General features: G+C 33.2%; 1 protein-coding gene across 1 annotated transcript; it reads right to left on the bottom strand.

The window, feature by feature from the left end:
* Window positions 1–360: 360 nt before the first annotated feature.
* Window positions 361–1381, bottom strand: LOC129799329 (uncharacterized). Its single transcript, XM_055843137.1, has 2 exons — window positions 838–1381; window positions 361–773 (listed from the first exon to the last, which is right to left on the bottom strand). Exons 1-2 carry the CDS (start codon window positions 1175–1177, stop codon window positions 361–363), a joined length of 753 nt encoding a protein of 250 aa, XP_055699112.1. The 5' UTR covers window positions 1178–1381.
* Window positions 1382–15853: the final 14472 nt, after the last annotated feature.

Genomic DNA, 15853 nt, shown 5'->3' with positions numbered 1-15853 from the left:
GCGCTCATCTTAGTTTTACTCATAAAATTTATAGCACGGAAAAATAAAAGCTCAACACTGTTGAGCTTTTTTTCTGAAGAAAGCTTCCAGTTTTGTCCTCTGGCAGCACGCGAAATAGTGTTTGATGGGCCAAAACATTTGATCAGCCCAAAAATTTTGGTCATTTGTTTAAGCCTTAAGCCTTATCCACATGAGCAAAATATTTTAGTCCTCTCAAAATATTTGAAAAAAAAATTGGTGCTTTTTTATAACAAATTGAGCTTTTTTTATAGTATATCTGTCACAATAAAACTATAACAATAAAACGCGAAACTGGAAATGTGTTACTTTAACTGGCGAAAGCTGAGCCTGCAGTCTGATTTAGAGGTTTAGTAGCTTGATTGGCACTCTGTTGGATGCCGAAACAGACACGTGTACTGGAAACATGGTGATGGGAGTCTCAAAAGAAGACCCTTTTGTCTGAGTAGAAGGTTTATGAGCTTGGCTGGAAACTTTATTGGAAATTTGAGTTGACACTTGATTTGGGAGAGTGCAATTTGAAGATCCAAAAGATTGTCCTGGGTTCTGACTTAAATATTCACGAGCTCGGTTGGACACTTGGTAGGGAATCTCTTCAACAGTTTGGTAACAAATTGGATCACAACTATTTTCAACAGCCCTGGGACTATCAAGTAAAATTATGTTATCACTTGATGAATGAGAATCCAGCTCTAGGATATCTGATTTTATTTGAGAGGAAATCCCAGCCTTGCTCTCAGGAAATACGACGGAAACTGAAAAAAAAAGCACAATTCCCAAAAAATATGGAAATAGCTAAATTAATAGAATAGTAATTACCTGATTCTTCAGTAGATTTCTTTATCAAAATTTTGTCGAGGAATGTCATGTTTTCAAATAGGTCCCAAGACTTGATAATGTATTTCCTCCCTCCTGCTGCCCCCGATCGTGGTTTCAATGCTTTCTCCTTTTCCTTTTCTTTCTTGTACTTTTCCTTCAGCGCAGACCATGCCTTGATAATTTTTTTGGGAGGTTTTTGAAGTTTCTTTGCTATTTTTCCATACACTCTATCTTTCGCGACCACATTACGATATTCAGGACAATTAAGGTCCCAAATACAAGGGTTTTCACGCACTTCATTTATTATAAACTCCTGCTCGCGCGTACTTAATGCTTTCATTTCAGTTTTCACGAAAAATTATTAAAAATATCGAAAATCAATCTTTGTTTTTATTTTTCTTTTACCGCGCAATCACATAACATTTGACAGCTTTGACAGTATATCCATAAATTTTATTCCGAAATCTTTCCGAAAGTTGTTCCCGCCAAGAAAATAGTTCGCGTAATAATCACTCTGAGCGTGGAAAGCAATTTTTGTCATAAATATTTTTCAATTATAGCACCAAAGTTCAAGAGCGTTTAACTTTTTTCAATAAAAAAATTTTAAGCTCTCGCCTATTCTAGTGTGTAAAATAGCAAAAATATTTTGAGAGAGTAAATATTTTGCCCATCTGGATAATGCTTTAACAGTTGAAGAGATTATTAAAATAATAGAAACTAGTAATTCGATCGTATTTCGCTTTGTTGAAAAGCTTGGATGTGTTTAAGAGCTCGCTACATGGGTACCGTACCATATTAGGTGAGATTCTTAACAATCTCACCTACTATAATCCTAACAAAATTTCATGTCGTCCGATCGACCTCAAACTTGGCCAAAATGTGTTTCGCCACTTCCTGATCACGAATATATATGTGGCTATTTTACGTTCCCGGCCGGCCGCTCTTTGGAGCTTAATAGCTCCTAAACTAAAAAAGATATCGACTTGCGGTTTTCGGCAAAGGTTAAATATCGGGTGAAAATTGCAACTTGGTGCATTGACCCCCCACCCCCCACTAGGGCGTTTCAACTAGGAAAAAAATTTTTTGGCACTATTCTCACGGTGTTGTATTTGATGAGACAAGAAAGTTTTTCTTCTACGACCATGATCAGACGCTGTTTAGAGGTGGCTGAACGACCCTCTCTGTAGTGTAAAATCCGGTAAAATCAGAAATTTGTTCTACAGAGAAGGTCGTTCAGCCACCCCTAAACAGCGTCTGATCATATGGTCGTAGAAGAAAAACTTTCTTGTCTCATCAAATACAGCACCGTGAGAATAGTGCCAAAAAAAATTTTTCCTAGTTGAAACGCCCTACCCCCCACCCCTCCTTCTGCCATTTTGAAGACCCCCCTTTTTTTGTTTTCTCAATAGCTCCGTCCCAATGGCATCGATCGGGCTCAAATTTTAGTATGTTATAGCTGGGCCTTAGAGCTTTCCATCAATATCAAACTTAAGGTCCCCCGACCCCCCTGACCCGAGCTATAAGGGTCCAAAAAAAATTTCTTAAAATGACCATAACTCCGGTTCTAATTGTCAGAATTGAAAAAGTGAGGGCTTTTTGGAAAGCTCTCGTGAAATGCCACTTCTCCTTCTAACATCGCAAGTTCATAAAACCACCGCTAGGGGCGCTATTATTAAAAAGAAAATTTTCAAATCTTAAAAGTTGAATAACTCAAAAATTCCATTGTGCATCGGGCTGAAATTTTAGTATGTTGTAGTCGTTGATTATACCTATCAAACAAAAAAAACCTTAAGTCGATCTAAAACCCCTGACCCGAGCTATAAGGGGTCAAAGTTCGAACATTGACCGGCCTCTATCTCCGGTTCTAATTAACATAGCGACATAAATTTTACCTTTTTGGTTTCGTCTCCATGACCACTTTCTGATGGAAGTTCAAAAATTCACCACAGGTGGCGCTGCGATAGCGTCAAAATTCATCGAAATTCAAAGTCACTTTTCTCAAAAACGGCATTGTGCAATTTAATGAAATTTTAGTATGTTGTAGTCCAGTCTAGGACGTTTCCAAAATGGTGCGTATGTGCGCTGTGGTTTCAACAGAACCGGAGATATGAGGGGTCAAAATTCACAAAATTCAAAAAATCATATCTCCGGTTCTATGTGACCGATTTTGATGAGTGAGGGCTTAAACGAAAGATCTCACCAAATGCTACAACTTTCTAGAACATTTGAACTTCGTGGGACCAACACCAGGGGCGCCACAGTCGAAAAACCAATTTCAATATCACATTACCTCAATTATCTCGACTGTCGCTGAACCGATTTTGATGATTACTTCGACATAATTGTAGAGGACATTTGTCTCTACATTTCGTTTATACATCATTTTCCACTCAGACTACGCTATCACTCCGATTTTGCCGTTTAAGTGTGAAAAAATTGATTTTTCCCATAATAACGCTTTGAAATCACTCAGATGCCAATGTGACTGCCTCTACTCCACCAAGACACTTAAAATATGGTTTTAAATGGAAAGTCCCACAAAATACAACAATTCTTTGATATAGTTGAAGTTCAACAAATGACTACTTGGGGCACTCTGGATGAAAAAACAAGTTAAGAAACAAAAAACCTCGCTTATCTTGGCTTCTGAGTAATCGATGAGATCAAGTTCTACGGCAAAATTATAGAGAACATTCTGGTCTACATTTCACCCATATAACACTTTTCTGTCAGTTCATCCAAATCCTTGATATTTTGGTTTAAATACAAAATTTGTATAATTTCACGAATTTGATTCAAGATAACTGAATGGCGACTCACAATTTCAGCTCTAAATCGAATTTGCATGCACTCCGAGTTAGCTCACGTTAAGAATCTCACCTACATAAGCCGATTAGGATTATCTGTCCCTTTTTCACGAAAAGGAATAAGAGGAACTGTATAAATGTGGCCATATTACTCCTGATATGTTGCTATAAAGATCCTTTCCTGAATCTGGATTGATGACAGGTGATGAGAAATTTCTCTAATATAACAATAACGGAAACGGTCCTGGAAAATATAGCCAAGTTTATTGCAAAAGTTAATTATCAATCATTAAAAACCTTTCCCAAAACACAAAATGTTTTAATTTTAAAGGATTTTGAAGCCAAGGAGAGAATCAAGTTTAAAAAAATAAAGACACTTCTAAAGTGCTGAATTAGTTGTTATACTCGTACTTTCACGTCTGACACAGGGTAGGGGGGACCCAGCCTTAAGCCATTAATTAATACCCAGCTTTAGGCACTATTTTAGCCCTCATCGGCAAGATCTGAGTGGTAGGCACAAATTAAGGACTGAATCTTGCAACGTATATCAATGGCGGTGGAATGAAACTGTCAATTTCACATCCTGATTCCACCTTTGAATTTTATATGAATAATAGAAGCTACAAATATAGGGATATGTTTTATTTAACCAGGACGAACGATTTAACACTTTAGAAAAGCAATAATTATTCTGAAAAAAAATTGTCTCCTAAAAAATACTCCCGAAAGAAAATAAAAACACGTATTTTAAGATTGGAAATTTGTTTATAGTTACCACTACACTTTTCTCTAGACGAAACGTACCCACGCACATTTATTATTATTTTAAAAAACCACTAAAATCACTGAGAATCTTTGCGAGAATTTTAAAAACAAATAAAATGATTGGAAAATATTCCATCTTGTCACTGACAGCTGAGCAACAAGGGTCGGCAACATAATTTTCGTAATTCCGCTCTTCACCACCATGAACGCAAAATAGTGTCCTTCACATATATTTAGTAATGGGTATTTTGTATGGGAGCTTCTTAAAAGTAAGGTATGAAAGATAGGGGTTAATTGAGGCTATAATCCACGCTTACCTGGTCAGACGGGTTGGTACTCGCTGGGAGTTGCGATTTTTGACAAGAATTTTAAAGTGTCCTATCCTCGCGAATGCGTTATGCTTTTTTTGTTATTTGCAAGGTAATTTTAATCTATTTAAGAAGATATACATACTTGCCATTGAATTATACCGTAGATGCGAGTGACTATCCTCCGTGGATAACTTTGACTTGACCCCCTACCGTTTGTAAGCTTTTCTTTAATTCTAATATTTCAGAATGGTCCTCACTCCTCAGTCCTCACCCATTTGACATGGTAGATCGAATCCGTAATTCGATCGAATCCGTGAATTGCCCCTCAGGTATCTCCAGGTGGTTAACCCTTTAAGGACGATTGGAACACTGGTGTTTGAGCTAAAAATGACGAATTTTTAAAACCACATAATGAAAATAATATTTTAAATATTTTTAATACTTCCAATTTTTTTAAGGAAAACTGTTTTGGGAAAAGAAACTACAATACTCAAACATAATATTTTTCATTACATTGAAAATTATCATTCATTATTATTGTCAGAAAAATTACTTAAATTTTTAAGCTATCTTTGTCCCTATCGTTCATAGAGACAAAAAATACACCAAATCAGACTCTGTTGGCTTTTCGAAAGCCAGATATAAGACCTTTTACTGGTTTTGTTCATTGGTTTCATTTTTATCGTTGATTTTCGGTCCGCGAAAACTGTCTCGTCGTTAAAGGGTTAATGGAATCACTCGTCTCGTTAAGGAGATTACTCCTCACTCATCGAGATCGGAGTGAAGAACATGGCGTTTCCCATAGGTACAAGTGGTTGGAAATGATAAAGATTATGATGATTTTAGGGGAAAATAGGACAAACAGATAAATTTTTGAATATGTATACACATTAGTGAAAAAATTAATAAATTATCCTGAAAAATTACAAGAATAATGCATTATGTTGTGAAACCAAAAAATAACAAAAAAAAAGAAATCACTCATTTTTATTTTAAATCATATCAGTTTAATTGTGTTATATTTAGTAATTCAGTGAGTTAATGAAAAATTACTTTTAATTTTTAATGAGTCATTAGAGTACTTTTTTATGCTACTGAATTTCATCCTGCGGCGAGAATTGGCTTTCAATTGAAATACCGCACCAAATCAGTAAAAAATTTCTGAAAAATTCAAACAATGACCGTAATAAAAGGGAAACAAAAATTATTACTTTAACGTATTGAAGTTTAAATGAAAGGCATTCTACAGAAATTAACTAGAAAGAGGTACCTATTTTTATACAACTATAGTTATATTGGTTGTAACTGTTGTAACTAAACTTTAGTATATTCTGCGATGGTCCAAAAGGGATTGCTGTAATGGAAAATTGATGCGCGACAAATCTGCCTTTGAAACGAATCTCAATTTTCACTTGATGATGATGAAGTTGCTAAATTTTTCCAAAAGGGTAGAAAGAGCGAGGGTTAAATTATATTTTCGACATTAATTAAACACAAAATTCTCTTCGCAAGTTTACCTTTATGCCATGCTGCTTCATTGTAACTTTCTATCCCTTGCTTCCCAGGGCAGCAGCCATAGGACTGAGGGGGTGTTATGGTGACAAACCAGAAAATTTTTGGACATATGAACATTCAAAAGGGGGAGTAGACCATTCCAGGGATTCATTTTCAAATTTTGCTAAAATTTTTAGTGAAAGCCCAAAAATGACGAGGAAATTGCTGTGTCCCCGCATTTTTTTTCGGAATGGGGGCTTTTCTGGGAGTTGTGCAAAATTACAAATAATTAATATCTCGAAAAATGGGGAGAAATTTTCAATTTGGAATTTTCATCTAATTAATTGTACGAGTGTTTGCCATTCTCAATGGCAATTCCCATTCAATATTTCACTGATATTTTCAATTTGAACCCCTCTCCTGCGTCTGACTAAATGATGATTAATGCCAAACATTGGGTAAAAAATTGTACAGGCTTTTTTTTATGCCACCCCTTCGTCACGAGCAGTTTACGTACTTTAGCTCCATGGGAAAAAAAATCTTTCCAGCCTCACCTAATATCTCTTCCACCTTCATCCCCCCGCCAAACAATTCCCTACCAAGCGCCATATATGAAGAGGAAATCTATTGAGATGGGCTGGAAGGTGGGAGTAAATGTGTGGTTGACTTTTCACTTTTCCTCTGCACCATCTTGGGCCATTTCCCTGCCAGAGCCCAACCCTCGGAGCCACCCAACTTCCTCAGGAGGCAATATTTTTTATCTAAAACTTCCGGGTGGATGGCTTTTAACACGCCATTTTATTTTTTTTCTTCTTGCTTTTTCTCTAACCAGAATAAAAATGAATTTTCATTTCTAAATTGTAATCTCCATCCAACACATACACATATGAACTCACTCATTCCCCCCAAAATATGCCATGCGATAAAATAAATTTTGTCAATGGTTTTTCAGGCGAAATTTTCCTTAAAATTTGCGATAAAACGCATTTTTCACACTCTGAAGGAATTCCAAAATATTTTCAACATCGATGAAATTTCACCTTTATCCCAGAAAATGGTGGCAAACAACCTGTGGTGATGGAAAACTACATATACCACTTATGATTCTTTAGTTTACCATCTTGAGAGACAATAAAAAGTTCTAGAAAAGAAAATTTTGCCAAATCTACTTTGTTTTAATTAATTTTCTGTTTGTGGGCGTGGCCTATTATTTTATTACAGGTTTTTCAATAAACCTAGTCGAAATTCAATCTTTCGGATCTTCCACAAAAAGTTAATTGCAGTCAATTGCATTATCTTTCATTATAATTTGGAATTTCAATAAACATAATTGTAGGGTGGAGTAACCACTTATCGCCACTTTTAGGTAAAACTGAAATTAATTTAATTATAATTTTTTAAACCCTAATTTTTAAGTAACTTAAATTTGACAAAAAGTTACTTAGATATGTTGTCTATAGATATATCAAACTAATAGTCCCTGAATTTAACGGTGGATTACTTAAAAAAATATACTTTTATTAAAAATTCAAAAATAACCACTTCTCGCCACCTACTTAAAAAAGCCCAAACTCAATAATTTTGGACAATATTATTAAAAAATATATTCAACGTTTCTTTTTCTTCCCGATATCCTTTTTATTACTCGTATTAATATGATTTTTCTTCGATTTAGCTGTAGGTGGCGAGAAGTGGGTCACTGGCGAGAAGTGGTGACACCACCCTACTAGGAGATAATTCCTCAAGAAGGCGTGACTTGTTTTTCCTGGACAGAGCTGCTTCGGGATATAGAATACTATTTGCAGTGAAGACATAATAAAGCTAAAACTTTTGTTAATCATAAAACTTAAATTTAAACGATCAAATTCTTTTTAAAACCTCAAATCTGAAAATTTTTAATTTTTAATTTTTAATCCAAATTACTTATTAATCTACTTAATCTAGACTAAAACACCTTCTCAATCTTGCCCAGAACTTTCGGTCCGAATATGGACCTTCTTTAGTGGTCGACTAAGACTATGTTTTTGTGATTTCTTGCGGATTCGTTCACTTTATGGGAATTAAGGAAAAACATCACAGCAGGAAAAATCCGTTGGGAAGGTTTTATAGGATGTAAATATTTCACAATTTAATAATTTCTAAATTTTATTTCAGCAAATACTCTTTCAGTGACGTGCTTGGCGATTTAGACTGAAAAGCTCTGGGCAAGATTAAAAAGGTGTTTTAAACACTGCTAAGAACGGGGCGTGGTTTAAAGTTTTTCTCGCATTTATTACACTTTAAAAGTATTTGATTTTTTTTAAGATGCACTAATTGGTATATACAAAAAATGTAGAGTAAATACTTCGAAGACAACTTTAATATTAATAAAAAAAATGCACAAATAGAAAAAAAATCAGAAAAATTAATTATTTAACTCATTAAAAGTCTTTTTTTTTCATTTGTTTCTCATGATCAAATTTAAAGAAATTCCTTTAACTTTTTCTGTAGGGGAGACTGGGGCAAAAAGTCACAAAATAAATATTTTATTTTTTTACAAGCTCCTCGAGCGCTTCAAAAATTTCTAATTAGCGCAGTTTTATAGAAAATTTACTGCGCTACAACTTTGTGAAAGTAATTTTCCTCTATTTTGTAAGGAAATACGTTTATCGAGCAAACTTCTAAAAGGTAATTTTGTGACTATTCTCAAAAATTCTGGGGCAAATAGTACCAGACATTGGGTATTATCATATTTTGATTCGCTTCATTACAAGCTTCCGTAAATTTGAAAAAATACCTAGATTACATATTTTTATAGAAAATTTATTCATCTACACCATTGTAAAACATTGATTGATTGAGAAAAGCGCTTTGCAAGCTATTTTAGAAAAAGAACACAAAAGACTGCAAATCGTTTGACCAATGCAAACAACAAGCGGCGAGACATGATAATGACGTTTCTGTTCGTCGTGAGACATCAGCAATTGCTTCGCTTTTTTGTTACTTTTTCCTCTATGCCTTTTGTTACTTTTTACCCCAAGTGACCATTTTTAATAAAAGGATTTCTGTACAAAAGAACTTTTGTGAAATTCTAAAATATATAGCGGATTCGTATTTAAAAAAATACCAAATTATTTAGAAAATATTCACCAGTACATCAATTTTGGAAAATAAGTAGGTAATAATTATTATCTTATGCAAGGAAAATATTTCAAAAATAGGGCTAAGAATTTCGATATTTTTTATTTTCTAAATTCCTTGTTGGAATTCTAAGAAACTTACGACATTGAAGAATGTCTATTGAGACTATCTATAGAAAAAAAATTCGAGACGCTATCTTTTTTACCTTGGAAGATATTGAATTTTGAATTTTTCGATTTGTGACTTTACCCCAGTCTCCCATATAATTTCTAAAAGTAAACTAATAAGTGCAATTCCTGAATATTTCGCAATTTTGGGTTTTATTGGTAGTGAACATTGTTATATATTTCTGGATTTATAATACCAACAAAAATATTTAGTAAAAAAAACTAATTACGTCATAAAACATTTTTTTTAATAATTTTCAAAAATTTTCCTGATTAAAAATAAACATGAAAAATTAAAATAATGTATTCATATTATCTAACGTCTTCTCATTTTATTCAATTTATATTGCTTCTTCACAAATAACATCTATTTTGGTCTTTTAATTTACGATCTATTATAGGGGAAACTGGGGCAGTAATATGCATAGAGCAGTTGTAAAAACTGAGTTGTAGGTCTACACTAGTTGGGTTTATGTCGATAATTTCTCTAGTGGGCAAGGATTGCTATAGAATCTATGAACTCATAAATATATATCCGTCATTTGAAGTCTAATATGTATTTTAAAAAATCGTATGTCTACTTAGCCCTGGATTTCCCCTAGGTTTAGATAAAATTACAGTAGCTGTGAATTTGGTAATGAACAAATTCATATAGAAAACGCCTTCTTCATTTTTTCCAAGACATAATAAAGGAAATTCTCCTTTAATTCATTTAACCTTTCGTATATATTATATTTTTTTTTCTTCTCCATTGACACTCCTGTATGAATGAAGGCTCTGCAATTTTCTCGCAGAAGGAAGAGTATTAATTTTATATGGCGACATTTTACAATGTTTCCAGGGAATTAATCACATTAAGCGAGAAATTCCTCAAGATATCAGCCCCGGGAAATCACAGCTGAAGAATCAACAGTATATCCTGATACAAAAGCCGCCCAAAAAAAGACATTCTCAAAAATCCCCGGATCCCTTTTTGCTGGCAAAAGACGAGAAGAGATACACTGAAATTTATTAGCAAGAAACATACAGTGAAGTAGAATTAATTGACGACTTTGGGTGATGAAATGGTGCGATAAGAAACTGAAAATGTATAGAAACTGACAAGATACGTTGAAATTGATTGATGCATGAGCATTACAGTGTAACTTTTCCTCTACCAAACATCGTCCTGATACAGAAAATTTTCACTGAGAATAGCAAAGAAAAGTCAGTTGCACTTCCGGACCATCATGGTGCTGGTATTCAAGCAAATTTGCAAGTTTTACTGTGGTAAATCTCGGAAATTGCAAAGGAAAAGTGATTCATTTGCAATTGCACGTGAAAATGTTATTTCATAGGAAAGTATATTCCTAGGTAATATGAGAAAAATTGCAGCCTGATAAATTTATCGGACGCTACACTACTGAATTATTGTAATTGGATTCTCTAACATTATTGTAAATTATGTTGGGTCAATTTCAGTAATATATCATGTCGGACAGAGTTGAATCTTTCTCCTTTAGACTAGAGATAAGGAATCAATTTTCATATCAAATTGCTCGGTTTTGGCTCTGCTACCAATTTAGCTCTAGATTTTTATTCTTACTGACCTGATTTTATTAACCCTTTAATGACAAATGGGACACCTGGTGTCCCAAAGATAAATACTAATGATTATTTAAAGGTCAAATAACTTTCTGTATAGTCAAAAAAATGCTATTGATTTTTGAACACCGGTGTCCCACTCGTCCTTAAAGAGTTATAACCGGGTTAACCTTAAATTTCCTATAATTTGAAGTTGGTAAACTGCAAAATATAGTTCTGAACAATACGACACTAAATAAATGTGTAAAACGTGCTTCAGATCTAAGGTTTAACCATAGGGCTTAATTTCACTAATTTCTTATTAGGCAAGATTTAAAAAAAAACTTTGATTTAGGCTGAAATATTATAAAAGATAAAAAATAATTCAATTAAAAACAACTAAAATTACTTGTCATTTAGAATTTCAAGACATCCAGGAACTAGGCTCAATCTACGGTCTAAAACCAATATGATGAAAGAAATAATTTCCGATTTTTACTTCAAAAATCTAGATACCAATCTTAGTTTAACTTTTTTTTTCAATTTTAGTATTAATATTTAAGTTTTTTGGTAACTCTCCAAGTAGAATATATATAATACAGATAGCTATACTTCAAAAGAGTATAAAAATAATATTAATTATATTTCTAAATATTCCAAAATTATAGCAAAAATAATATTTTATTACGTTCATGTCGCGAAATTTGTCTTGATAAGAATTAGGCTTTTCTATTATTTTTACTTAAAGCTGATTTTGCAATATTTTGTTAATAATCCCCAATTGAAAGTATATAGTTGACAATATTAAACTTTAAATATAGCAACATAGTATATCTGTACTTGATAAAGAAGAGTTTAAGACGTTATAAACCGTTTTGGTATATTCGGTTTTTTTTTAAAAAGTTTTTTGATCAATTTTAGTTTTTCACTTAGGAAATGGAGTTTTTTTCTTTTTAAAATAAGAAAATTTTACTGGCCATTTTGAGTTAATTACTGATCATTTTGAAAATTAAATTAACTTATCTGCAAAATTGTTGTCCAAAACACTTTTTTTAATCTGACAGTTTTTAAACAAAAATAATAAAAATCAAAAAATATGAAAGTCATTATTCATACTCTGAGAAAAAAGTTTTGTTAAACGAACAAATGGATTTTGTTCAAATTTTGTTAAAGGGATCTTATTTACCAATTTGACAAAACTTTTTCTCGCATTTTATATGGGAAAACACCCTTTTGACAAACTTTTAACAAAATCCAGTTGGCCGCCGATTTGACAAAACTTTTCCATATTCTGTATAGAAGAACATCCTTTTGACAAACTTGTCTTGTTAATTTGACAAAACTTTTTTTTCTGAGTAGGTTCATGGCATGAACAAATCACAAAAATACTGCCGAACTTTCTTAATGACTCAAGCGGATTATCAGTGGTATTTTAGTAAATATAAGTAAATTAAATTCTAATTTCAACTTCTAATTAAACATTTTTTTTAATATATTGTTCGATTCTGGCGATAGAGTATGACCTGGTAACCACTCGCAACCACCGTCAATTGACTCATAACCGAAGAGAAGGTAAAATGAGCTTCTAGGTCTAGCAAAATCACCAAGTCTTCTTGTAGATAATTATTTTCTTCTAATTCTAATTTAGATACTGGCGATAAGAGGATTCTCCTCCACAAAATCATCCTATAAGGGACCGAATTTGATTTTTCAGAATTCTCCCACGGACAAACCTGGGCAGATTTCCTAAACTCAATTCAAAACATTCTAAATTCAAGAGTGAAATATTGCACTCTTATGGTTGGCGTTCCTCGCAAGAATTATAGCCCAAATGCGAAAAAATGCTTTTTGCTGAAAAATGCATATAAAATCTCAACAATATTGTAAGTGAAATAATTTTAGAAAAGTCATGAATGGCTTGACATTTCAGGAACAGTTTAAAATAATTTACGATCATTTAGGGGAAGTGCTTATAATTTTGGACAGTCTGCTTATAAGCATCGAAGTTCCAAGTTTGAAGTGCGATATTTTCTATACTAATTGACATTTCTTGTTACTCTCTTTTCAGAAGGGTTGTTTAGAAACTTAGCAAGCTATTTATCGTCTTATTTTTATTAAAATTAGTTTTAATACGTTTAAAAATGAATTGATAAGTAGAGGTGACCTTGGCTCTTATTTTGGACAACTTGTTTATTAATTTGTCCAACTTGGCTGTAAATTTGGACAGCTAATCCGCCTCAATAGGATGCCCATTGTTCTTCATTTAATGAACCAATCTTACCAAGTCCTCTTCCTGTTCATGTAAGGGAAACGTAGAATGTCACAGAAGCCCGGAAACTTTCCATATCATTCATTAAAGTGAGTTGACTTCGATACTCCAAGTACGTGCAGATTCGCTCATTCCCTGACCTTTCCGGGAGCCTTTCAAGGCATTTCTCTCTACATCTCTTTCGTAGAGATGATGCTCCTTTGTTTCTCCAGGCATTTGTCCAAGCTAGTCATCACAAAAGCTAAAACTTCACGAAATTTCGTGAGAAAAACACCTGTCCAAAATAAGAATCATCACCTCACTGGTGAATGTCTTAAAAAATTTCCCATTTTTCACACGAAAAATCTAATTCACAAGGCAAATCTCACTTCAGGTCAAATGTACAAATCATCAGTAACGTGAATCAACACAATATTCAATGAATATTGAATAATATCACTCAAAAACAGCGAACAAACTTTGTTAGTACTTCACCAAAACTAAATAAGACTGAAGTAAGCCACTAAGTTCTGTCATATTTCTCGTAAGCAATTGCTCACACTGAATTTTCAACAAAGCAATTTCAACTCAAATCATATTCAAAATTTAACGTATTTAATGTCAAAATCTTCCAAAAAGAACAAATATTTAGATAGAATTCATTTTTCATCAAATATTGGAATAAAAATCCATCATTTTAATCAATTTATTTTTAGTGTCCAATGTTATCCTCAAAGTGTCCAAATTTAGAAACTGTCCAAAATTATGAGCACTTACCCTATGGCCTCTTCTACACACTAAAGAAATTTCCTACACTCGTGTAAGAAAACCTGTCACGATTTTACTTAGTATTCATTTTCTAAATTTAGATTTAGGGCATGGATAATAGGTTCAAATGTATGCCTGGGTGTAGCGGTCCTGCAAGTATTCGTTTCCGTTTTATTCTAGTCTTAATCAGTTTCCTATTTTCATCTCGTTTTAATACACTAGATCATTTGCAATCTTAATATTTCGAAATTTAAATTTAAATTGTTATAAAAGTACTTGAAGTAATTAAACTTTAGGACTATAGAGGCAGAACGATCGTGACTATCATCAGTATGTCCCTAGCATAAGACAATAGCGGATGCGAATAATTTTTTTTTTTTAAAAAGTATGACTATGTTTTATTAGAAAATAATTAAACTCTAAAAACTGCATAGATTTTAAGATCTTTTCATTATGAATCTTAATTTTTTAAGCCGGTCCCCCTACGTGGGTAAAATTCATTTTAAAATTTAGCATTTTGAAGTAAATTGCCTGCAAATCACCAGTGGATTTCATTATAAAAGAGTAGGTAGGGGTCATAAGACGGAAGTCTTTAATTAAAAAATCATAATTACTTTCTTGTTACTTTGTTGAGACTTATTTTGTTTAAATAACTTTAATCTAGATATTATCTCAACTTCGTTATGGATTCTACATACTAGAGCTTTTAGTGCACATTACCAAGTAGAGTCATATTTAATGGTATATTAAGGTATCTCAGCAAAGTCACTGAGTAGTATTAACTAAAATACATGGACGTCCTCCAAAGATGAACTCTAAAAGCATTAAAAAAAAATTTGATATTTCCATGGAATAAAAATTAAAAAAATTATGCTTTCCATATGTTCATTCGTATGAATTTTGGTGTAAATTATTCAAAGTATCTTTGTGTAATTGATTAAATACGAAAACACGTGGCGATGAATGTATTGAGATATTCATAATGCGTTATTTACCTCAATTCAAATTCAAAGCATATCTCATCTTATAACTGTTTGCACATCCTTTTTCCGCCTTTTCCGAGAACTTGATGTGGAATTCCAGTGGAAAAGAATGGATGGAATGGTTTTTTTGGGTGAGAAAATATTTTGTGGCAGGAGTTTAACTGCTACGGAGAATGGAATTAAATAAGTCAGCATTTTGGGATACTCATATTCTTCCTACCTAACCCCATCGTAAAGCAATTTTGCTGTGACCTACCAAAAAATATACATAGTAAGAGGGGAATATTCAACCCCTTTTTTGTGTGCTGAAAATAAATTCAACTGGCAAAAATCAGCGAGTATCACAACTTTCGCGATTTTCACCACCCACTTTTTCACCCTGCAATTCTCATAAGATACAGCACTTCCCATTCCCCCACTTCCACTTCCCCGCAGAAGTAACTGCCTTGTGTGTATTTCAGCACCATGAATAAACAAAGAATCATAATATTTGATTTATATCATAATGAAGTCAATAAATTTCCAAACCGCATATTATACAACTTGAAAATTTCCACTCTGTCTTTTCCATTCTTCACCCCCATCCCTTTTTTTTGCAACCCCATAGCCTCTCGCTTTTTCCCTCACTTTGCATTTTATCCGTATACAATTCTTATTCACATGGACGCACCGCAATTTTGAGGGTTTGCATTTAAATTCAAACTGCCAGTGATGGTAGAGATCAAAGTCAAATAAATAAACGAAATGATTTTCTGGGTATAATCTCGTGTACTCGCTCCTGTAAATTGTC

This window comes from Phlebotomus papatasi, chromosome 1 (assembly GCF_024763615.1).
Source record: "Phlebotomus papatasi isolate M1 chromosome 1, Ppap_2.1, whole genome shotgun sequence".
Taxonomy (NCBI): domain Eukaryota; kingdom Metazoa; phylum Arthropoda; class Insecta; order Diptera; family Psychodidae; genus Phlebotomus; species Phlebotomus papatasi.
The sequence above is the reverse complement of the archived record's forward strand: the minus strand, read 5'-3'. Positions and strand labels throughout refer to the sequence as shown.

Coding starts and splice junctions, on each gene's coding strand:
- LOC129799329 (XM_055843137.1), bottom strand. CDS start 1,177: ATGAAAGCATTAAGTACGCGCGAGCAGGAGTTTATAATAAATGAAGTG. Junction 774..837: donor GAAATCTACTGAAGAATCAG/GTAATTACTATT, acceptor TTTTTTTTTCAG/TTTCCGTCGTATTTCCTGAG.